The sequence below is a fragment of the Macaca nemestrina genome, chromosome 2 (assembly GCF_043159975.1).
Source record: "Macaca nemestrina isolate mMacNem1 chromosome 2, mMacNem.hap1, whole genome shotgun sequence".
NCBI classification, from domain to species: Eukaryota; Metazoa; Chordata; class Mammalia; order Primates; family Cercopithecidae; genus Macaca; species Macaca nemestrina.
In genome coordinates, this window is record NC_092126.1 from 161260703 (window position 1) to 161284571 (window position 23869).

At 43.2% G+C, this 23869-nt stretch overlaps 2 protein-coding genes across 10 annotated transcripts in view; one reads left to right on the forward strand and one right to left on the reverse strand.

Annotated features, from left to right (window-relative positions):
• Window positions 1-23869, reverse strand: part of LOC105470283 (deltex E3 ubiquitin ligase 3L) — a 57104-nt gene that overhangs the window by 3518 nt on the left and 29717 nt on the right. Inside the window, exons 1-4 of one of the 2 annotated variants that reach the window (XM_011722106.3) lie at window positions 7074-7359; window positions 5613-5824; window positions 1654-3189; window positions 1005-1222 (exon numbers count right to left, since the gene is read on the reverse strand). In XM_011722106.3, the coding sequence (XP_011720408.1) occupies window positions 1005-1222; window positions 1654-3189; window positions 5613-5824; window positions 7074-7260 (2153 nt within the window). In that variant the 5' untranslated portion in view covers window positions 7261-7359. Of the gene's footprint in view, window positions 1-1004; window positions 1223-1653; window positions 3190-5612; window positions 5825-7073; window positions 7360-23869 lie in introns of those variants that run through there. The other variant, XM_011722107.3, reaches the window with a different exon arrangement.
• Window positions 7125-23869, forward strand: part of LOC105470282 (poly(ADP-ribose) polymerase family member 9) — a 36732-nt gene continuing 19987 nt past the window's right edge. For 2 of the 8 annotated variants that reach the window (XM_071092350.1, XM_011722100.3), the window contains exons 1-6: window positions 7366-7451; window positions 11626-11729; window positions 12877-12910; window positions 15163-15998; window positions 19063-19284; window positions 20892-21110. In XM_071092350.1, the coding sequence (XP_070948451.1) occupies window positions 11715-11729; window positions 12877-12910; window positions 15163-15998; window positions 19063-19284; window positions 20892-21110 (1326 nt within the window). In that variant the 5' untranslated portion in view covers window positions 7366-7451; window positions 11626-11714. Of the gene's footprint in view, window positions 7249-7350; window positions 7590-11625; window positions 11730-12876; window positions 12911-15162; window positions 15999-19062; window positions 19285-20891; window positions 21111-23869 lie in introns of those variants that run through there. The other 6 variants (XM_011722105.3, XM_011722099.3, XM_071092351.1 and 3 more) reach the window with 4 other exon arrangements.

Here is a 23869-nt window from a genome sequence, read left to right on the forward strand (position 1 = left end):
AATTCCTTTAGTGTCACCACAAATTTTTCCGATATGTGCAATAGATATCCAGCATTTAAGGATTTAATATCCAGTGTTGCAAACATTCACAAGTAATCCTGAAGGTGGATGATGTATCATGACTTTTAAGTTTGCAGATGCAAGTCATTTAACTAGTGAGTGAGCCTAGCTGTCTGGCCAACATCTGCCTTTCAACCTGGCTTCTACCCTGCCAACTCCAAAGTATTAACATGATGTAGTTATTACATTTTGCATCAAAGGGCAGGGGGTTTGAGAATCCAAGATGAATGGTAAGTACGTTGATTTAATTTGAGGCTTCATGTCTATGTTAATTCTTAAAATTTTTCAGTTTATAGTAAGCAGTGACTCTCATAAAAATATAATAATATACTGTGTTTTACTGGGGCGTTGTAATCACATGCTAGTAGGATTTTCAAATTTCAGGTTTTGAAAATGTCTCAGGGTATATATTTTTTCTTTAGTACCAAGGGTCTGAGGAATCCTATTGGGGTTTCATAAAGAACAATTGGATTTCCTATAATGCAGTTTCTACCAATAGTCTCCTCACAACTTAGACTTTCTCTAGAATATTATTGGTCAAGTGATTTCAGGTTCTCTGTGGACTGGTGGGGGAAGAGGGGAAAAAGAAAGGTGACCTTAAAAGAAAGCAAAGTAAGTGACTTTCCTAGCATCTAGCCTTCAAATAGACACCAAGCCTCAAATTAAATCAGCTTATATAGTATTCATCCTGGATTCAAAACCCCCCTACCCTTTGGTGCAAAATTGAAATAACTCCATAGTACTTTATAGCTGGCAGGGTAGAAGTTGATGGGGACCAATCTTGCTGTCTTTGAGATTATCATCCCTGACTAGTATCTCTCAAAATACTTGACTATACCCAATACCACTGCTATAGATTCTTCTTATATCCACATCCAGAAATTGCCGTAGTTCATAATCTCTATAATTTGTTGAGTAGCCATTACATCCCAAAAGGCTCTCACTTTTCTGGTCCTCCAAACTTGGATGTTTTGTGGTGAATATCATTCCAAGTGATGACATCTGAGGTTCCTGATACGCAAGAGTACCCCACTGTAAAAATCAGCTTTTGGTCAAAGGCCCTACGAAGCAGTTCCAAAACCTTCCTTCCTTCCTTATTATCAGGCAAGTATGCAGTTCGCTGTGTTCCAGAGTATCTCTTTCCTGGGTTTGGGTGTTCTCCCTGTGTGAGGACAAGAAAATGTCATGTGAAAACAGTGCCCTGTCAAAATTTTATTATAGGTATAGATGTGTTCATTTGTAGATAAAGCAAATCAAAAGCAAGAAAAGTATTGAAGTTATGCTGATATTCCCGATAACCCATATTTCTCCTCTTTCCTTGAATTCATGCTGGAAACACTGTCCACCTTCCTGATAACCCCCATCTCAAGATATAATCTCCACCTACCCTTTCTCTGTCTTAAGAAATAGACACAAAAGATATTTGAATTATCAGCAAACATTGTGACCTTTACCACTATTTCAATCCCTTGCACATGACCCTGGAGATAATTCCTTGGGAAATCTACTGTCTAATAGGCAATAGGACAGTCTCTTTTGCCCTGGTAATCATAGCATAGTGGCAAGAAACCCATGGACTTCAGAAATACTTACTGTTTGTATGCCTCCTTTCATAGAATAATTAATCACAATGGTGCCACAGGACTCATAACCTGGAAGTGAGTCTCTTGCAACAGTGACAATCATGCTTCCCTCTGGCTGATTTCCTTTGTAAACACCATAGGAAGTCTGGCATGTGGGACAGATTGGCTTATATGACAGGGCTTTGTTGATACAAGGGCCGCAGAATTCATGCTTGCACTTTGGCAGCACTTTTTTGTTACTAATGGTGTCCATACAGATGACACAGATGCCCTCTTCCTTCTTGTCCAGTTCTGAGGCCTCAGAGCTCACAGGGCCCTTGAGTGGCGGAGAGGCTGCTTTGGAATCATCACTATCAATGTCCATCGGTGTTTGATGATCCTCCTTCAGTTTCTCTCCAGCCAATGAAGACTTTCCTCCTCCTTTTAGAACATACTGCTTCGCCTTTGCAAGGTGATTTGGCAAACCAGTCAAAATCATTAACTCTTGATTTAGCACAAAGTGTACATTTGGATGTCTTTTTCTAAAGTCATCTGCAAACTTGGTCTGATATAAATGCTTTCTCTCCTTGCCCAAAGATTTCAGTAAAAGAACTTCTCTCATCAAGTGACAGGAGACATGTTGAAAGGCATCGATGAAACTTGCATAAGCATGCACAGATAGATCTACCTGCTTGTCCTTGGGTTCAAACAGAACGCAGGTTTTCTGACCTTTCTCAGAAACCTTGCTGCAAGTGTCATACCTTTTTTCAATCTCTGATATCTCCTGTAGTAATTCAGTTTCTAAAAGTGTATAGCGGGCACTATCAACCTCAATTCCATTCATCATGTAATTGCCAGTGAGTAGTTTCACGGGTGTCTTGACAAGAGCTTCAGAGATTTTTTGTTTAGCAGCTGAAATGTCATCTTGGGTTCCAAGGAGAGTTAATTCTCCTCCTTTCTCTTTTATAAGGAGTTTTGTAAACTGTTGATTCAATTCCTGTTTGAATTTATTTGCCTGCTTACTGTCTGCTAAAGAGACACATTCCTGCTTCAGAGGTTCCGTGTTCTTCTGAAATTCACTAGCAAAAGACTCACGAGCTGCTTCCAGGTCACCTGATTGACTTGAGGTGAAATCTAAACAGACCATATTTGGAGAACTGTCCTGGATTTCAATGTTTATACCAAATCTTTTCTCTATTGAGTCGATTTTATCAGGACAGATATATTTAAAGTATTCAAAGTAAGGCAAGGAAACTTCAAAACAGTTGCTTTTTTCTTCTGTCTTGGTTTCTGGTTCAGAAGGAGAAATGTAGCTGTCCCTCTCCTGCTGACTGAGTGGCTTCCTCTCTGTCATTGAAGGGGAAAATTCTTGTTTCCGCTCACTTTCCAGGAACTGCTCACTCAAAAATTGATGTATTTTTTCAATGTCTTGGAAGTCACCACACACCTTCTCAATTCCATCGTGACCTTCCATTTTTCTGATACTAGGGCACAGTGTGGTTATGTATGCCCTCTGCTCTTTGGAGAACAGGTTACAGTTCAGGTCAGCTGTTACAGTAAGAAAGATCTGAAATTTTAAAAGGAACAGGAACAAATAAAACCTCTCAGCATGCAGACCTACCATCTTCTCTTCAGGAGAATGCATAGAGACTAGAGAAACAACCACTACATCTACATCTTCCCCAAGCAGGGGGCAACTTCTTTCATATCCTATTTATTTATTTATTTATTTATTTATTTATTTATTTATTTAGAGATGGAGTTTCGCTCTTGTTACCCAGGCTGAAGTGCAATGGCATGATCTCGGCTCACCGCAACCTCCGCCTCCTGGGTTCAAGAGATTCTCCTGCCTCAGCCTCCCGAGTAGCTGGGATTACAGGCATGCGCCGCCATGCCTGGCTAATTTTGTATTTTTAGAAGAGACAAGGTTTCTCCATGTTGGTCAGGCTGGCCTGGAACTCCCAACCTCAGGTGATCCGCCTGCCTCGGCCTCCCAAAGTGCTGGGATTACAGGCGAGAGCCACTGTGCCCGGCCTCAAATCCTTTTTAGAGGATACAGCATGCTACATCCCAGAGGTTCTCAACCCTGTCTGCATATAAGACTCACCTGGCAAGTTCAGGGAAAAATAAACCAGCCAAAGCCCAAGCACATCCCCAGAGATTCTAATGTTAACTAGTCTGCAGTGGAGCCTGGGCATGAGCATTTCTAAAAGCTCCATGGCCAAGAGATCTGTGTTCTACAACTGCCACTATCTGTTTGATCTTGGGAACAGCAGTCAAGGGAAGGCACTGTGCTCTCTGGGCGAGTTGTCATGGCCCTCACAAATGTCTGTGAACTTGGAAGGGAGCCATAAAGCTGAGGAAAATGGCTTTCCTATGACTGTTTTTTCTCTTCTTCACTCCTCCTCCTTTTTTCTTTTTAACACCTGACTGCATGCGAAGTTGTCGGTCCCTTCTAAACCCTGGCCTTTAGAAGCTCAAATATAAGACGTGCCAGGTTAAGATAAAAAGGACAGAGGCCAATTAAATGTAATATAAAAGCAAAATTTCTAATGTTTTGTTCCTTCTCAAGGACTTTGCATGTAAATCCTTCCTCCAGATCTTCAAAATGTTTCCTGAATCCAGCCATTTTTCACACCTCCATCAAGGCCACCCAAAGTCCATGCCATTCTCATCTTTCACCTGGCGCATTGCAACCCCTCCTAACTGGGTTCTAATTCTCCATTCTAGCCCCTTCCTATGTTCAGTTTTCCAACAGCAGCCAGAGTGACCGTTTAGAAATATAAACCAGATCGTCTCTCCCCTGGCTCAAAACTATCTGATGAATTCCCTAACATTTTAAGTTAAAAATCCAAAATCCTTATCTTCAGCCCCAAAGGCCTGTCTTCTGTGTACCTTCCCGAGTTCCTAGCACCTCTCTCCCTTGCTCACTGCCCTCCCACCACACTGGCTTCCTTCAAGCTTCTGGGCCTCAGAATGTCAGCTCTTGGGGCCTTTGTACCTATGCTTCCCTCTAGGACATTTTCCCCCCAGAAATCCACTTGGCTAGAGATGTCATCTCACTTGAGGTTTTTCCAGACATCCTATTTTAAATGGTGGTTCTGTCATTGTCTGTCACGTATTCTTCTTATTCTTCTTTCTAGCAGGTATGACTGGCAGACATTTTATTATATATCTATTTGTTTATTAATATTGTCTGTTTCTCTCACTAGAAGGTGCCATCCCCAGAAGCAGAGTCTGCCATGTTCCTGGCTGCCTCCCCAGCTCCTATAACAGTGCCTGGAACACATTAAGCAGTGGATATCTATTGTTGAATGAATCTTGTCATCATTCAAGTTGCAGGCCAAACGTCACCTCCTCAGTCAAGTTGTCTCTGATTTCTGGTTAGAAGTAGAACCAGGCTAGGCGCAGTAATTCATGACTGTAATCCCAGCACTTTGGGAGGCCAAGGCGGGCAGATCGCTTGAGCCCAGGAGTTTGAGAACAGCCTGGGCAACATAGTGAGACTCCGTTTCTACCAAAAAAAAAAAAAAATTGGCTGGGTGTAGTGGCGCCTGTAGTCCTAGCTACTCAGGAGGCTGAGGTGAGAGGATCGCTCGAGCCCAGGAGGTCAACGCTGCAGTGAGCCATGATTATGCCACTGTACTCCAGCCTAGGTGATAAAGTGAGACTCTGTCTTGTTGGGGGAAAAAAGAAATAACACCACCCCCATCTTCCCTTTGCTCGCCCTAGCCCTGTTTCTCTCCAAATAAATAAAATGGTTCTAATTATTTCACTTGCCTACTGTCTTTCTGTGCATGCCCTGGGCCCCAATATGAGCCGCCTGAGAGCAGGGACCTTGTCTGTTGTGTTCGTCTCTGTGTCCAGTGCCTAAAACAGTGCCTGGCTCCCATGTATGTGCCCAGCACATGGGTGTTGGATCAATAATACATGAGGCTGGTGACTGGAGAGGAGGCGCAGGTACAGCCAGCTCCTTCTTTCAATACTCACCTTTTCGAGACAGGAATCCACAGCATTAGGAATATGTCCTTCATGTTGATGCGTATCACTAGACGGTGTTTCTGCTTGTGACTGTGTCAGTGAAGAAATTTGAGGTCTCATGTTCTTCTTTATTGAATTTTCAGTGGGTACCAGGAAAATGGGCACAGGTTCGTTGTCAACAAGCATTTGGTGTTCTCCTTTTTTCAACACTCTCTCCTTAGCTTCAGCAGAAACATTAAACACACACATATACATACATAAAAATGGGAGAGATTTCAAGTAATCCTGTCATTCCTGTGTCTGTACCCTGCCCCAGCACCTCCCAGTAAGGCTGCTCACTGCACCCCGGAATGGTGGGTTGGCGATGGAGGAAATTGGGGAGCTATTAAGAGTTCTGAAGTGTGCGGATTAAGTTTTACTACAGAAGTGAAAGCTTAACGACAATGGAACATTGTCCACTCATTAAACGTCATGTTTCTGAAACTGTCTCCAGTCTCCCCTTTCTTCCTTCCTTCTTTATTTCCCTCCCTCCCTTTTTGTTTTTTTGTTTTGTTTTTTGAGACGGAGTCTCACTCTGTCACCCAGGCTGGAGTGCAATGGTGCGACCTCGTCCCACTGCAACTCTCTGCCTCCCGAGTTCAAGCGATTCTCCTGCCTCAGCCTCCGGAGTAGCTTGGATTACAGGTGCGCACCACCACGCTCAGGTATTTTTGTATTCTTAGTAGAGACGGAATTTCGCCATGTTGGCCAGGCTGGTCTTGAACTCCTGGCCTCAAGTGATCCACCAACCTCGGCCTCCAAAGTGCTAGGATTATAGGCGTGAGCCACCGCACCCATCCTGGTCTCCCATTTCAATACTCATTATACAGGTAAGTTACAGCAGCAAGTATCAAAAGTGCAGACTCCGAATTGTGTAAATACACGTGTGTTTGCTGGCATTCGTAAAAAAGGGCAGGAAGAAAATACACCAAATGGACACATTGTTTATCTCCAGGTTGTTTTCTTTTTTACTCTTTTCTCTTATTTCTATAGTGAGCATATATCACTTTTGTAATCCTCAAAAATACAAAATGGAACATCCTTTTGTTAATGGATGGAACAATGGAACCATTATTTAAAACATAAAAGTGGAATCCCTGAATGACAAGGACGGCAGCTGACAGGCATCTGGAGGATGGAAGATGACAGCTGAGAAATTAAGTTAGAATGAGGATATGGAAAACATCCACACTAAGGCGGGGTTAGCCGGATCCGCACCGGGCACATGTGAGGCCCTATCCTCCACCGAGTGTTCCCTGTCTCAGTGAGTCTCTTGGCAGCAGGGCCCCGTCCCTGTCCGCCACCGCACAGTGGCATACTTTCTTCCGCCCTCTCCCCTAGGTCAGCTGGAACTGGGTCCGCCTGGAAACCCGGGAGTCGGGGCCCCAGAGACGGCTTTCGGCTTTCGCAGCCCGACCGCCCGAAGCTCACCTGCCCTTTCACTGAACTCCACCCGGAAGGTGCCCGGGGCTTCGTGTTCCTGGGGCCTGACCGTGCACTCTCCGCCGCCCGAGGACTTAGAGCTCTGGAAGTAGCTCTCCAGCTTCCGTTGTACCCGGAGGCCGGACCCGGACACCCGCACGAGGAGCGGGGACGGCGGGCGCAGGTCGGAGGCCATGGCTCTGCGCGTCGGGAGGGCGCGGGGGCTCCGGGACGCCGCTGGGCCGGGACTGGGGTAAAGGCGCGGCCCGCCCCGCCGACTAGGCGCAAAGTTTCAGTTTCGCTTCCCCGGAGGTCCCTCCCTGTTCCCAGCAGAGCTGCTTCCCCCTCTTCCCTGTGCTGTCTGCACCGAGGCGAGTGGTCTGCCGGGTGGGTAGGTCCGGTGCCCCTGGGCCCTCGGGGTCCCCTTTCCTGCAGGCTCGGGGTACGGGGGGGCGGAGAGTGGGGGCGGGCGCGGACCGGGATCCCAGGGCCAGGCCTCCCTTATGAGTAGACTATGCAAAGAAAGTAAGTTTCTCCTGTGTTTCTTATTCTTTGTAACTCTTACTGCTGTTATCACTATTATTTGATGCTAAAAAGTAATTCACATCTGAATCCATGTTAAACTTACCCATTTTTGAATATTTGAATGTGTTCATCTGGTAATTGTGACCTGTTACCCCTTCCCTCCCTCCAACTCTACCCTTTAGACAGGCTCCTGGGGGCTTTTCTCCTCCATTGCTTGATTTAACCAACAGCACTGAATTGTTTCTTGCTGCCCAAAGAGCAGAGCAAGGCCCTGATGTCAAGGGCTGGTGAGGGGAGGCGGACCTGTGAACCAGGGAGCAAAACTTCTTCAAGGCCTCCAAGGAGAAGTTTCAAGCAGCATCTTAATAAACTGAGTGTGGCGACGAGATGGGGAGGACAGGGTTGGGGGGAAAAGCACCTAAGGCTTAGGGACCACTATGGTCTGAAGCACAGAGTGGGCCTGGGGCCTGGGAGGAGAGGAGATGGGTGAGGGGATGAGGGAGGGAGGGCCTACCTAGATGGGCACTGTCCAGCAGAGATACAATGTGAGCCAGTATGTTCATTCTAAAATTTTTGCAGCCATATTTTTTAAAGGATAAAGAAACGGATGAAATTAATTGTAATGATGTTATTTAACTTGACATATCCAAAACTTAATCATTTCAGCACATAATGAGCTTTTTACATTCTTTTTATCATACTGCATCTTTGCAACCCAGTGTTTTTCTTATACTTACATCACATCTCGATTCAGACTGGCCACATGTAGCCTCAGTAGCTACGTGAGGCTGATAGTCCACCCTGGACAGCACGTATTTAGATGGTGAAAAGCTTTGAAGAGCAGTGAAGATGACTTGAAGGGTTGTAAGCAGGGAAAGCAAGAAAATGACTTGCCAGATATGCATTTTAGAAATATGGTGCTGACAATGGTGTGGAAGACACATTTACAAGCAGGGATGACTGGCGGCAGAGAGGACAGAGATAAGGTTTTTGCACATGGCTGGTAAGACTGGAAATGGGTCAGTCTTCACTGTGAGCAATTTGGCAGTACTGTCAGAATTACAACAGCATATGCTTTTTGATTCTGGAGTTCCATTTCTAGGGATTTGTCCCATTGCTATATTAGCCCCTGTGTGAAGTGACCTGTGTACAAAGATGTTCTTTACAACCTTGTTTACAATGGCAAAAGATAGGTAACTCTTTAATGTCCATAAATAGGGGGACCAGCAGTTTAATAATAATAATATATCTATACAATGGAATACAATGGGCAGTGGGAAAAATGAAGAAGCTCTCTATGTGCTAATATGATAAGATCTCTAGGATACGTTACGTGAGAAACATAAGATGCAGAAGTGTGTATATAAGCTACTACCTTTTGTGTAAAAAATGCCACTGGAAGAATACAGGAGAAGCACTCTGGACAGGGAATTTAGTAGGGGAGATAGGAGGAAACCTTTTACATTTTCTTATACATCGTAAATGTAATACCTATTCAAACAATAAAATGTCAAATCAGGTACATTTAAATCTTTGAAAAGAGTATATTGCTGACTGGGCGTGGAGGCTCATGCCTGTAATCCCAGCACTTTGGGAGGCTGAGGCAGGTGGATCACAAGGTCAGGAGATCGAGACCATCCTGACTAACACAGTGAAACCCCAGCTCTACTAAAAAAATACAAAAAAAAAAAAAAATTAGCTGGACGTGGTGGGGCGCACCTGTAGTCCCAGCTACTCAGGAGACTGAGGCAGGAGAATGGCATGAACCCGGGAGGTGGAGCTTGCAGTGAGCCAAGATCACACCACAGCCTGGGCCACAAAGTGAGACTCTGTCTTAAAAAAAAAAAAAAAAAAAAAAAAGAAAGAAAAGAAAAAGAAAGAAACAGAAAGGAAAGGAAAGAAAAGAAAAGAAAAGAGTATATTGCCACAGCTCAGGCAAAAGGTGCTGAGACCCTGAGGTGAAGCAGTGTCAGTGGGTGAGGAAGGTAGGGGCATATTTGAAAGTGATTTAGGTTGTCAGGTCCCAGATATGAGACAAAAAAGACTGAGGGAAAGTTGCTAGATTTCTGATTTGAGTGCATAAATGGTATTATCATTTACTGAGCTGCAGAATCCAGGAGATAAAGTATGGATTTGGTGGGGGTGGGATGGAGGATTGGAGACCAGGAGATATGCAGAGGCTTATTTGAGGGGACTGTGAGACCTCCAGATGGAGTTGAAAAATGGGGCTCAGGAGAGCCATGGCCTAGAACTGCAGATATTAGAGTCATATTTGCAATTGGTGAGTTGACGCCGCGGGAGTGGACGAGTTCACTCCTGCAGAGCATGTAGAATGAGATGAAAAATGCCTTAGACAGAATCCTGGAGCAAACTTAAGAGGGGTATGGTGGAAGTGAACGCAGGGAAAAGGCCTGTAAAGGTAAAGTGAAGGGTAATAAAAGAACCAAGGGAAGATGGCATAGGAGAAGCCAAGAAAGCAGGATTTCAGGAATGAAAGAGTGAAATACTATAGAAAGTGGTCCAGTAAAGATGGATAGAAGATAATCCATTGGCATTAACCACATGGGGGATTCTGATGAGCAGTTTCTCTCCTTTTTTTTTTTGAGACAGGTCTCATTCCTGTTGCCCAGGTTGGAGTGCAGTGGCATGATCACAGCTCACTGCAGCCTCAGCTTCCCACCAAGTGATCCTCCCATCTCAGCCTCCCAAGTAGCTGGGACTATAGGCATGTGCCAACATGTGCAGCTAACTTTTTGTATTTTTAGTAGAGATGAGGTCTTGCCATGTTGCCCAGGTTAGTCTTGAACTCCTGAGCTCAAGCAATCCGCCTGCCTCTGCCTCCCAAAGTGCTGGGATCACAAGTGTGAGCCGCCGTGCCTGGCCACTGGCAGTTTCTAAAGGGTGCTGGGAATGAGACAGGGAGCCAGGTTATAGTAGGCTGAGTGGGCAGGTGGACAGGAGAGTCCATTACTCATTCCGGAAGTTTAACTGCTTATGAAGAGAAGGAAACACAGTAGGAACCAGTGATGGAAAGTTAGGAAGGCTTTTGTGGTTATGCTGTTTTTAATATGGAAGAGATGGAATGCTTAGAGCACTATGCTCCTTGTTTGGCTATCCATAGGCCTGTAAAACCTGGCCTGAAGACAGAAACAGGTGCAACATTTAAAGCAAAAGCTCATGGTCAAAGCAGATGAAGTCATCCTTCTTTTTTGAAAACAGCAGTGCCCTCTGGAGGCAAAAAAATGCATCTTGTCTTTGCATTTTAGGATACAAAGGATTGTACTAGACCTGCTACTTTCCCTTGATGAGTAAAAATCGGGATCTGATGCTGTAGATGGTTGTACAAAATTTTTCTATTGCAAAGACGTTAGAATTATTTAGCGGCCTAAATATAGCAACAAGTGTGGGCAACTGTATCTTTAAGCATTTTCATCATCACTCTTCTAAAAATTCATAATCTTTAATTCCTACCTATTAGATGGAAAATCATTACAAAGTATTTTTTTCTGAGATTTTCTGACTTTTAACCAGATATGCCCCTATCATTAGGTCAAGGATATGCATCACAAATTCAGTGATACACACCCCTCACAGGCAAAAATGGCATTTCCTCTTTCTTCAGACACTCTCCAGGGGGCTTCATTCACTCATAAGCTCGGTCTTCCTTACTGTTCTTTGAATGTTGTTCTCAGTCTCACCACTTTGTTATCATCCTCTTCTTCTAAATATGTAAAATCCTCCTGCATTCTTCATTGCCAGGCTGTAGTCTCACCTCCTCCATAAAGCTGTCCCTGTTCCAGGCCGTAGAGCATTTTCCCTTCTCTGAACTGGCATTATGATTTCCATTGGAACCCTTCTTGGAAAAGGTAGAAGGTAAACAGTAACAACAACAGCAAAACAATGTGTACATCGTTATCAAGGAAATTAAGAACTGTTCAAAATCAGAAATCATGTTTGGTCCTCCTACAGTATATTCGTACTGAGTTTCCTAAGATTCTGGCTAATGTTTATTGCATCTTTTCTAATTCATTCCTAGAAGTGGACCACTGTATCTGGAAACTACAGTCTATGCTTTGAAGCGCAAAAGAGAATAAACATTTAAAGACTCCCCCGGGGACCTGGAGGATGGACTTTTCCATGGTAAAAAGCATAAATGTGTATATGTCATGAACCTTGATCAGCACATGAATACTTCTTTCTATAACAGCAAGAAATCTGGGGTGTTCACTAATACCCGACATCCTCATCTGCTTTTGATAGCCCAGTAAAGTTTTCTCCTGTCTCCCTTCTTGGGAAATGGGGAATCAGTAATATGCTAATCTAATCAATAGTGTCAACTTGAAGCTGGATGATTTTTCAGAATATTTTTAATTCTCTTAGCTCATTTAGTGATTCTGCTTTTTCGGGTTGGGGTAAGGAGAGTAATAGAGGATGAATGAAAAGAAGGGAATAGAGAATAGAGAAAGATCAGATTAGACGTCACTTACTAAACTTGAAAAGTTCACATTAAGGCTTGTGCCATGACAAAAGCAATTGAAAGTGGATCCTTGCTGGTGGATGAGAGACAGAGCTGATGAGGCTCACGTCCCCAGGTCTTCTGTCTAGAGAAACCCCATGAGCCTTTGGAGATTGGAGTCTATGTGAGAGTTTGGGGTCATTTTGGTCTGTGACTTTTGGGCCTTTTAAAGTGTTAATCTCTAACCCTCATCTCATTCTCAATTAGAATGAGATGCACTGAGATGCATTGGCAGTGGCTAGCGCCTATAATCCCAGTTACTATAGAGGCTGAGGCCAGGAGGATCACTTGAAGCCAGTAGTTCGAGACCAGCCTGGGCAACATAGCAAGACTCTGCTCATCTCTAAAAAACGTAAAAACAATTAGCTGGGCATGGTAGTGCATCCCTGTAGTCCCAGCTATTCAGGAGACTGAGATGGGAGGATTGCTTGAGCCCAGGAGTTCAAGGCTGCAGTGAACTGTGATTGCACCACTGCACTCCAGCCTGGGTGACAGAGTGAAACCTTGTCTCAAAAAACAATAAAACTAAATTTAAAAAAAGAAATGCATTGGCCCCTAGGGAAATGGCATAGGGCAATGTTTGCTGGCACATTTAGTATTTTAAGTGTTTCGGACATGCAGATTTTTAAAAACACATGCTCCCCTCCCTCCCAAACGCAGTGCTTTGAGCAGGATTTCCGTTGCATTGTGTTCACTAGGGTGTATTTGTTATCAATAAGCTGTAGTCATTGTACTTCCATTTTTTAAGAAAGCCATTCTCATTTTTCACAGGTTGCCGGAGCAGCAGCTTACAGTGAAAAATCAGGTAGGATTACCTCGCTCTCACACTTGTTTCAGAAAGTCTTTGCTCAGATCTTTCTTCAGTGGAGAAAGGGGAATACATAAGGACAGTGTTTCCCCTACAGGTGCTCAGGTGCGTGACTGCAGATCCTTGTGGGGACCCCCGCACATGCTTCAGAGTTGGTGTGGCATCAGCAGGCATGATCTCTTAGGGCCCCCACCATTCCTCTCCTTTGCCCATAAATGTGAGACTCTTTTAACGAGAGCCTACAGCTGAAATTGGCCAGATGGGGTGGCCAACTGATTGTCTCCTTGCTCAACAAGTGCTATACAAGCTAAATAGTTCTTGCCTAATTCCAGGGGTGCCCCATTAAAGATTTTCAACCAAAGCTCAGGCCAATAGGGCCTTACTACTCAATTCCGGCTTTGTTTGGGTAATTGAGTCCACAAGAGGTCTTCTAGGAGACTCAGATTAGAAATGGGAGTTGACGCAAAATAAAAGTAATTATCACATTTTATCTATTTTAGCCTGCACATTTTTTTTCACATTTTAACATTACTGAAATAAGGTAGTATACATTTTATCAATTGATGGTATGCCCCAGTTTAGTTGGCATTTTTTTTCCCCTTTCTCAGAGGCATTGTAACAACAATGTCTTAGACACCATGAAATACGGTGTCCCAAGCTGGGTCCTCTGGGAAGCAGAATTTGAGATGGAATTAGGAGTGCAAAAAATTCACTGTGAAAGGTAAAGAGAGGAAGCTGGACTGAGCAGACTAGCCATCAGACTGTAATAAGAACCTGACAGTCTCTGCAAGCCTGAGATTGACTGTTAGAGGTGTCCCACGTTGGGCATAAATGGCCTTGCTCAGCTACTGATGGAGGCTACCCTGAGAATAGCATGACCTTGGCTGAAAGCTGAGATGAACCCTGAGGGGCTAGCAGCTGGAGGCTGTCAGCTAACTGTATTTCCCACTTCATAGCCAATTGCAGGGAGATCTGAGTAGCATATCTTCTTGTCTGCCACATACAGTAAATAATTTTTAGTCAATTAGTTTTAATTTCACCAAAATTGTGCCAGACTAGACTATCATAAAGAATTATTTACTGAACTGAAGCAGACATTATCAATGCTCCACTCATTGGTTGGTCCAATGTCTTCCCCTACTCCTACTCACCAGGGAACTGCCTCAATCAATGACCAGTAGAAGTCGGGTAGGCCAGGCATGGTTGCCTTTTTGGAGTCACCCAGGTGGGGTGGGCAGATTGCTTGAATCTTTTGGAGCACTTTTGTAGGCCCAGGTGGGCAGATTGCTTGAAATCAGGAGTTTGAGACCAGCCTAGGCAATACGGCGAAACCCCCTCTCTACAAAAAAAAAAAAAATATGGAAATTAGCTGGACACGATGGTGTGGGATGCTGTGAGCCTGTAGTCCCAGCTATTCAGGAGGCTGAGGTGGGAGGATGGCTTGAGCATAGGAGGCAGAGGTTGCAGTGAGCCAAGATTGCATCACTACACTGCAGCCTGAGCAACACAGTGAGACCCTGTCTCAAAAAAAAAAAAAAAAAAAAAAAGAGGTTGAATAAATATCCCAGCTCCTGTGGTTACTACCCCACCAGTGATATAACCCTGAGGCACAAGATCTACACTATTTCCCAGTGGAGTTAAGTTCCATCTGCCTAGTTACACGTGCTTTGTTCATTTGTCTTACTTTCACACCCTGCCCTCCCCACCCCAAGGCCCTAGTATTTCCTAGGATCACCTCCCAAATAAACTACTTACATTCAAATCTTTGTCTCAGGGTCTGCTCTTAAGAAAACACAAACTTAGATGCTGACAAAAGCAAAAAAGTTATAAAACCTCCACCTATTTTGGCTCATAATTAAGTCCCTTCTAATACCTGTGCCCTAAGCATGGGTCTTTCTAAGCTCTCCACTTTTATATATATTTTTAAAAATTCATGGCCCCCATATACATAGTTTTCCTACCATCATCACTGCATCGTAGTAGCTACCACTTATGCAGTACTTAATCTATGTCAGACACAAGAGTATGCACTTTATGGGTGACCCATTGAAAACTCTTAGATGTCCTTGGTCTGATTATATGTCTAGTTGAGAAGAAGAATCACAAAGGACAATAGATGAAGTTCATCTCTCTTTTGCACATAGGAAACACAGTCTCCTGGTATGAAGTGGGATTACAACCTTTCAAACTGTGATTTTTTTTTCTTTCTTTCTTTTTTTTTTTTTTTTTTATCTTCTCTTCTTTTCCAGGAACTGATGCTGTTGGAGACAAGTATAATTGGCGAATTCCCATTAACCACAATGACTTCAAAATTTTTAAAAATAATGAGCGTCAGCTGTGTGAAGTTCTCCAGAATAAGTTTGGCTGTATCTCTACCGTGGTCTCTCCAGTTCAGGAAGGCAACAGCAAATCTCTGCAAGTGTTCAGAAAAATGCTGACTCCTAGGGTAGAGTTATCAGTCTGGAAAGATGACCTCACCACACATGCTGTTGATGCTGTGGTGAATGCAGCCAATGAAGATCTTCTACATGGAGGAGGCCTGGCCCTGGCCCTGGTGAAAGCTGGTGGATTTGAAATCCAAGAAGAAAGCAAACAGTGGGTTGCCAGATTTGGTAAAGTATTAGCTGGTGAGATAGCTGTCACGGGAGCTGGGAGGCTTCCCTGCAAACAGATCATCCATGCTGTTGGGCCTCGGTGGATGGAATGGGATACACAGGGATGTATTAGAAAGTTGGTGAAGGCCATTGTAAGTATTCTGGATTATGTCTTCTATATAAATACTCACATTAAGACAGTAGCAATTCCAGCCTTGAGCTCTGGGATTTTTCAGTTCCCTCTGATTTTGTGTACAGAGACTATTGTAAACACTATCCGGGTTCATTTGCAAAGGAAGCCAATGATGAGTAATTTGAAAGAAATTCACCTGGTGAGCAATGAGGACCCTACTGTTGCTGCCTTTAAAGCTGCTTCAGAATTAATCCTAGGGAAGAATGAGCTGGGACAAGAAACCACCCCTTCTTTCAATGCAATGGTCGTAAACAACCTGACTCTCCAGATCGTCCAGGGCCACATTGAACGACAGACAGTAAGTCTTTGTTTCTATTCTCTCAAACTGGCACAGGTGATCCTTGAAAGTTAAATAATTTTTAAGTGTACACTACGCAACACTACGGAGAAATCATCTTGTTTGGATTAAGAATATGAGCCAGATGCAGTGGTACATGCCTGTAACTCAGCCACTTGAGAGCCTGAGGTTGGAGGACCATTTGAGCCCAGGAGTTGGAGGCCAGCCTAGGAAACAGCCAGACCCCATCTCTTTAAAAATTTTTATTTTAAGTTTTTTTACAATAGGCTGGTCATGGTGACTCATGCCTGTAATCCTAGCACTTTGGGAGGTCGAGACGGGAGGATCACTTGAGCCCAGGTGTTCAAGACCAGCCTGAGGAACGTAGCAAGACCCTGTCTCTCAAAAAAAAAAAAAAAAAAATTATCAGGGCATGTTGATGCACATCTATAGTCCCAACTACTTTGGGAGGCTAAGGCAGGAGGCTCACCTGAGCCCATGAGTTCAAGGCTATAGTGATTCCTGCCAGGGCAACAGAGCAGACTTTGACTTTGTCTCTAAAAATAATAATAATAATAATATAGCATTCAGGGCCAGGCCATCTGGATTTGAATACCAGCTTTGCTATTTTTTTAACTGGGTAACCCAAAGCAAGTTACTTTATCTTTAGTTCTTCAGTTTCCTCATTTGTACAATGAGGATAATAATAGCATTTGTATCTTAGAGCTGGGATCAATACACATAAAATGCTTAGAGTAGTGCTTGATATGTAAGAAGTATTTATCATTATTATTGCTATTGCTATTATCTTAGGCACCCTGAGGAATTAGAATAACCTTTGATCCCAAGGAACCTAAAGTCAATTATATTCTTCACTGTAAAAATATTCTTTATTTGAAAAATCTCTCTGGGGAGAAAAACCATCTCAACATTTCTGAAGCAACCTATCAATAGTAAACAAAAATAATACTTAAGAGTATGTAAATTTGTGACAAGAGTGGAGTATAGTGGGCCAAGAAAGATTGCTTCAGAAGGTATGAGTTTTGAATCTGATCTCAAGTTTCAGTGGTTATGATTGGCAGGAGGGGAAGCTTTCTGGGTGGTCAGAGTGACTTGATCAGATAGATGCAGAGGAATTGACAGAAAATAATGGGCTTGACTAGAGTCAGGAGACACGGGAGGAGCTCTAAGTCATAGTCTGTGTGTTTATACACAGAATGTAACTCTGCCAGGGGCTGTGGAGAATACAAGGTGCAACTAAGCATGTAGCTGGGAGTCACTGGGCACAAAGGCGAGGACGCTAACAGGGAGAGGGAAGGAGTCAAGGTAGTGGTGAACCTAGGTATTTCTGAGTTAGTGCAGCTCCCCTGCTAGACGGAGAGCACCTTAAAGATGGAGATCTTGGCCTCTTCATCCCTATAGCCCCAAGGCCTGGTCTGGGCATGCATCTAAGGGTTCAGCAAATTAATGATAAATAAGTGGAGGGAGTAGGAGGGAGAAGGCACCACAACAGAGGGTGAGAATGAATATAAGGCTGTATTCTTTTTTTTCTTCTGAATCAGTGATGTCACACTTAAGACTCCCATGACCACAATCAAACAGACTTAGACATTGGTAAAACAAACAAACAAACAGACAAACAAAAAACACTTATTGCCTATAAGACAATTAGAGAGAAGACTAGGGGAGTTCATGAAATGAAATATTTGAGAAGTCATTAACACACAAATTTAAAATTAAAATGGAAGCATTCTAGTTGACTAACTTATCCCTTTAACTGAATTTTTTAATGTGTATTTATTGCCAGCAACATTAGGAACATTACAATTTTTAAAGGGTGTTGGTGCCCCCAAATTGCAAATTCTAATTGTGCTTTCAAAGTGATGCATTCATTAACATCAGTGAAGAAGTACCTGAGTTACCCTGAAAGGGAGCCAAAGTCAATAGAATGATTAGGGGAATTTGGGCATGGGGGAAGGAAGGACACTATCATTTTTAGCACAGCTCTGAGGGTTAACTAGGAGATGATATTGTCTAAAGTACAGCTCATGTATATGTACAGTCTATTTCTGAAGAGAGAGATGAAGAACTTGGTTACACATAAGATGGGTGGGTGAGTAGGAGGTCTGGGGACCTGACCAAGAAGAGGGCCTACTTTTCATTGAATACCTTTTTGTCCCATTTGGAGTTTCTTCAACATGTTAAGTTCGTTATATTTTAAACCATAAAAACATTAGGAGATGGAAATTTCCCAAGAAATTTTATTTCCTATTTAAAATGAGACAAAACAAAAACCCATGATGAAATAGCAAAAAGTCATGGTGGTCAGGCAGAGATGAAACCATTTATTCACAGAGCTTAAAACAAATCACAGGGAATACTCGGAATCTAGCCATCTGGGAAGTGTAATCCAGCAAGGGGCAAACAGATGTTTGCAATGAAAATTACATCAGCCGGGCTGGGTGTGGTGACTCACACCTGTAATCCCAGCACTTTGGGAGGCCAAGGCGGGTGGATCACGAGGTCAGGAGATCGAGAACATCCTGGCTAATATAGTGAAACCCCGTCTCTACTAAAAACACAAAAAATTAGCCAGGCATGGTGGCGGGCGCCTGTAGTCCCAGCTACTCAGGGCTGAGGCAGGAGAATGGCGTGAACCCGGGGGAGGTGGAGCTTGCATTGAGCCGAGACCGCGCCACTGCACTCCAGCCTGGGTGACAGAGCGAGACTCCATCTCAAAAAAAAAAATTAAAAATTAAAAAAAAGAAAAAAAGAAAATTATATCATCCATACATTTTCGTAATTTCTGAGTTACGTAATTCAGCTTCAATCATGGCAATCAAATGATCGCTCTTTGGAAATATGAGTTTCTATATATTAATAATGAAATTTTTTAGAAATTAGGGTCTTCAGCCTGGGTGACAAAGCGAGACTCCGTCTCAAAAAAAAAAAAAAAAAAAAAAAAAAAAGAAATTAGGGTCTTCAAAGAGTATTTTTCAAAGCTCTTCAGGGAAGTAAAGATTTAAATTATTCATTTAAGAAGAAGGAATTTAACAATGAATCCTACCCTTTCTTCCCTTTTCAGGCAGATGTAATTGTTAATTCTGTAGACCCACGTGATATTACAGTTGGACCTGTGGCAAAGTCAATTCTACAACAAGCAGGAGTTGAAATGCAATCGGAATTTCTTGCCACAAAGGCTAAACAGTTTCAACCGTCCCAGTTAGTACTGGTCACAAGAGGATTTAATTTGTCCTGCCAATATATATACCATGTACTGTGGCATTCAGAATTTCCTAAACCTCAGGTAAGTTTAAAATAAATGTGTCTTTATTTAGCTCCATAGTCTATATAGTCTTTTTTTTTTTTTTAACAAATTTCCATCATTTCATTACATTCATGAAATATTTTCTCAAGTGGTATAGTCTTCATTTTTTAGCACACCTGTGAATACCAGAAATACTGAACAGGTACAGTTGCCGTAAGTTATCTTAAGAAGTTTGATTTAGGTCTGGTGCAGTGCCTTATGCCTGTGAATCCAGTGCTTTGGGAGACCAAAGTGGAAGGATCACTTGAGCCTAGGAGTTTGAGACCAGCCTGAGCAACATAGCAAGACCCCCATCTCTACCAAAAAAAAAAAAAAAATTAGCCAGGTGTGGTGGTGCACACCTGTAGTCCCAGCTACTCAGGAGGCTGAGGTAGGAGGATCACTTGAGCCCAGGAGATTGAGGCTGCAGTGAGCTGTGATCACACTGCTGCACTCTAGCCTGGGTGACAGAGACTGTCTCAAAAAACAAACAAACTAAACAACAAAGAAGTTTAAAATGTTGCCTAACCCATGTCTAAATTTAAATAGGCATACTGCAGATAGACACTGAAACTAGTACTCCCTCAGTCTGAACACTGGTTCACCCCAACATACCCAGTGACCTCGTCCGCCTTTTCCTAAGTAGGCAAGGGATTCAGTCTCTCATGTCCCTCCATGTGTTATATTCCTGGAGCAGCTGGGGTTCCCCCTCCAGCATCATTCCAGTCAAATCTATTACCTGAGGTCTCTTCCACCCGTGGCTGTCTAGCCCACTCTCCACTGAGGCACATAAAATACAAGCATTAATGAACTCAGGAGGCAGAGGTCGCAGTGAGCCGAGATCGCAGCACTGCACTCTAGCCTGGATGACAGAGTGAGACTCTGTCTCAAAAATAAAATAAAATAATAAAATAAAATAAAATAGTCATTAAAGAATAGGAGGAACCCACTCAGATGGTGAAAAGAGGGAAACTTAATCCCCTTCTCTGCCTTTGTCTATCTTTCTTCTTCACCATTTCTGGTTCCCTCTTGAGAGCTCTCTAATCCCAAATTGGTCCTCTAGTCTCCCTCTATCCCTCAGTTTTCCAAAGTCCTTCCATGGGCAACATTCCTGTATTATTTTGATGTTAACAGTTGGTAGAAGTTTAAATCTGCCAAAAATATTAGCATTTCTCCAAGAGGAATGACATAATAGATCTTAATGACATTGAGTAAGTGCTGCTTTCTTATTTTAATCTCGATATCCTTTACGAAAATTCAGTCCTCTTTACCTTGACCTGGAAGGGGTAGGTGAATGGGGTAAACTGATGGTTGGCTCTCTGACCTGGGGGGATGGGCAAGGCTACATAAACTGGGAGAAATTCTAGTGCCCACATGTCCTGAATAGCACAAGATGGCCACTCTATTGCTTCAGTTTCTCACCACCTAACCTTATAGCCATAGTGGGTACCCTCTGGAGTGGGACCTTTCCTGTCGTGTGAGGAGGCAGGGACACGAACCCTGAGGGAGAGTGGAGGTGGACATTGTAAAATAGGGGCAGGATCAAGGGGTAAGTGGAGTCTTGTTCTTGACTCAAATGCTCATCTTAAAATTGTGTTTTCCTACAGACATTAAAACATGCAGTGAAGGAGTGTTTGGAAAAATGCATTAAGCAAAATATAACTTCCATTTCCTTTCCTGCCCTTGGGACTGGAAACATGGATATAAAGAAGGAAACAGCAGCAGAGATTTTGTTTGATGAAGTTTTAACATTTGCCAAAGACCATGTAAAACACCAGTTAACTGTAAAGTTTGTGATCTTTCCCACAGATTTGGAGATACATAAGGTAAGTTAATATCTTAGATATGTCCTACAGTTCATTCATTTATTCATTCATTCAACAACATCTGTTTAGTATCTACAATGTAAGACGCAGGGCTAGGTGCTGTATAATGTAGTGGTGTTCTAACTTGGTGAAGTTTAATTTTTACAGATTGTCTACCTCTGAACTAGTAAAACATGTCATTATAGATGGCTGGGCGTGGTGGCTCACACCTGTAATCCCAGCACTCTGGGAGGCTGAGACGGGTGGATTACCTGAGGTCGGGAGTTCGAGACTAGCCTGACCAACATGGAGAAACACTGTCTGTACTAAAAATACAAAATTAGCTGGGTTTGGTGGTGCATGCCTGTAATCCCAGCTACTAGGGAGACTGAGGCAGGAGAATTACTTGAACCTAGGAGGCGGAGGCTGCGGTGAGCCGAGATCACACCATTACACTCCAACCTGGGCAACAAGAGTGAAACTATCTCAAAAAAAAAAAAAGAAAAGAAACATGTTTACCCCACTACCTAGCTTTGGTGTTTCCTTTTATTGGCACTTATTCTTCCCTCTGCTCCTTAAAGGTAAGCAACCCTCTAGTTTCAGTCTGGGGTCCTTGCTGCTCTCTCACCTCTCTCCCTTCAAGAACACAACTGTTCTTACAACTTCTGTGAAGTCCTATCTTCTTAGCCAATCCTCTCTCATTTCCACTTGGATCTCTGACCGTCATCTCAAATGCAGTGTATTTAAGGCAAATTCTTTGTCTTCTCTCTCTCTGTCTCTTTTTTTTTTAAACAGATGAGGTCTTGTTCTGTTGCTCAGGCTGGAGTGCAGTGGCACAATCATAGCTCACTGTAGCCTTGAACTCCTGGGCTCATATGATCCTCCCACTCCAGCCTCTTGATTAGCAGGCACTACAGGCACGTGCTACCATGCCTGGCTAATTTTTAAATTTTTTGTAGAAAAGTGGTCTTACTATGTCACCCAATCTGGTCTTGAGCTCCTGGGCTCAAGTGATCTTCCCATCTCAGCCTCCCAAAGCTCTGGAATTATAGGTGTGAGCCACTATGCCTGGCCTGTCTTCTCCTCCTCAATCAGTTTTCCCTCTAAAATCCCCATCAGTCTCAGCTTTGTCTCTTACTGGCTATATAACCTTGGGCAAGTTAGTTTACCTATCTGTGCCTCAGTTTCCTCATCCTTAAAAGAGGGATACTAATTACCATCTTATGGAGCTGTTGTGAATATAAAATGCGTTAATACAGTCAGGTGAGGTGGCTCATGCCTGTAATCCCAGCACTTTGGGAGGCTGAGGCAGGCAAATCATCTGAGGTCAGGAGTTTGAGATCAGCCTAGCTAACACAATGAAACCCCATTTCTACTAAAAATACAAAAAATTAGCCAGGCGTGGTGGCACACACCTGTAATCCCAGCTACTCAGGAGGCTGAGGCAGGAGAATCGCTTGAACCCGAGAGGCGGAGGTTGCAGTGAGCCGAGATCACACCATTGAACCCTGGCTTGGTCAACAAGAGTGAAACTCCATCTCAAAAAAAAAAAAAAGAGTTAATATCTGTGAAACACGTAGAGTAGTACCTAGCACAGAGTAGAAGGTAGCTGTTATTATATCAACTGTGATGAGCTGTAGTTCACTGAGTGCTGAATTGTTACTAAATTCAGTGAATTGTTTATCTTTTCTTTCCAGTTTCTTTAACAGCAGCGGTATGCCTGGCTAGTTTTGCCATGTCTCCAGTACTGCCCTCAAATTCAACCCATTCTTTTTTAGCTCATCTGTAGGTGACGTCAGAAGGAAATCAGCCATGGTCTAATATGTCTGGGGTCCCTGTGTTGGAGGGGAGCTTGTCTTATGGGTCTGAGTGCACTTCATCTCAGCTTTTTGTTTGGGTGGACAGATCAAGCTGAGTTCCTAACATGTGAATAAACCGTGTTATATTCAGCGTAATTACTACATATTGCAGTGCTGTTCTGCCTTTAAAGTACTGACCATCTCTGCTTTATTCTCACTTAGCTGGCATTTTCGAGAAAGACTTTAATGATGTTAGGGAAGAATAAAAAGGAGAGGAAATAAGATACAGCAACCTAAAATAGGTTTTCGAGATACAGGTTTCTGTTTCTGCCAACAGCAACATCTGAGTTTTAGTGAGACTTCTCAGCACGTGTCTGGATTTTGGATATAGAGGGCCTTGCCTGGCAGAAAGTGGCTGCAAACATTAGTTCTCTGACTGCTCATATTCCCACCTCTTGGCCTGCTCTATGTGCATGGTTGCCATTTTATCTCTGCCTATAAGGAAATGAATTTATACTTGTTCCAGCTTGGTCTTTCTTGGAACAAGCATAAAAGTCCTTATTCCTTCTGCTGCCCAATTAGACACAGAGAGATTTGTAGCATTTGCTGATTTCCGTGGCTGCTTTCAAGCTGTTGATATGACGTCACTGAAAGCAGAGCTGGAAGAGATGGTCACAGCAGGCTCTCTTGAGTCACTGTATGCCAGCTCCAGTATCCCACTGCACCTCACCCACAGCTGACTGGTGAGATGGTGGTGCATGACCCGAGGAAGTAGCTCACCTTCTGATAAAATGAATAATCCTGTCCTTCAGATGAAGTTCATTAGTTTTCCCATGCAGAGGATTATCTCTAAGCCCAGATAGGTGCCCTGATCACATCCCTGAACTCCTGAACTATTTCTTTTTTTAATTTCCTTTTTTTTTTTTTTTGAGACAGGATGTTGCTCTGTTGCCTGGGCTGGAGTGCAGTGGTGTGATCATA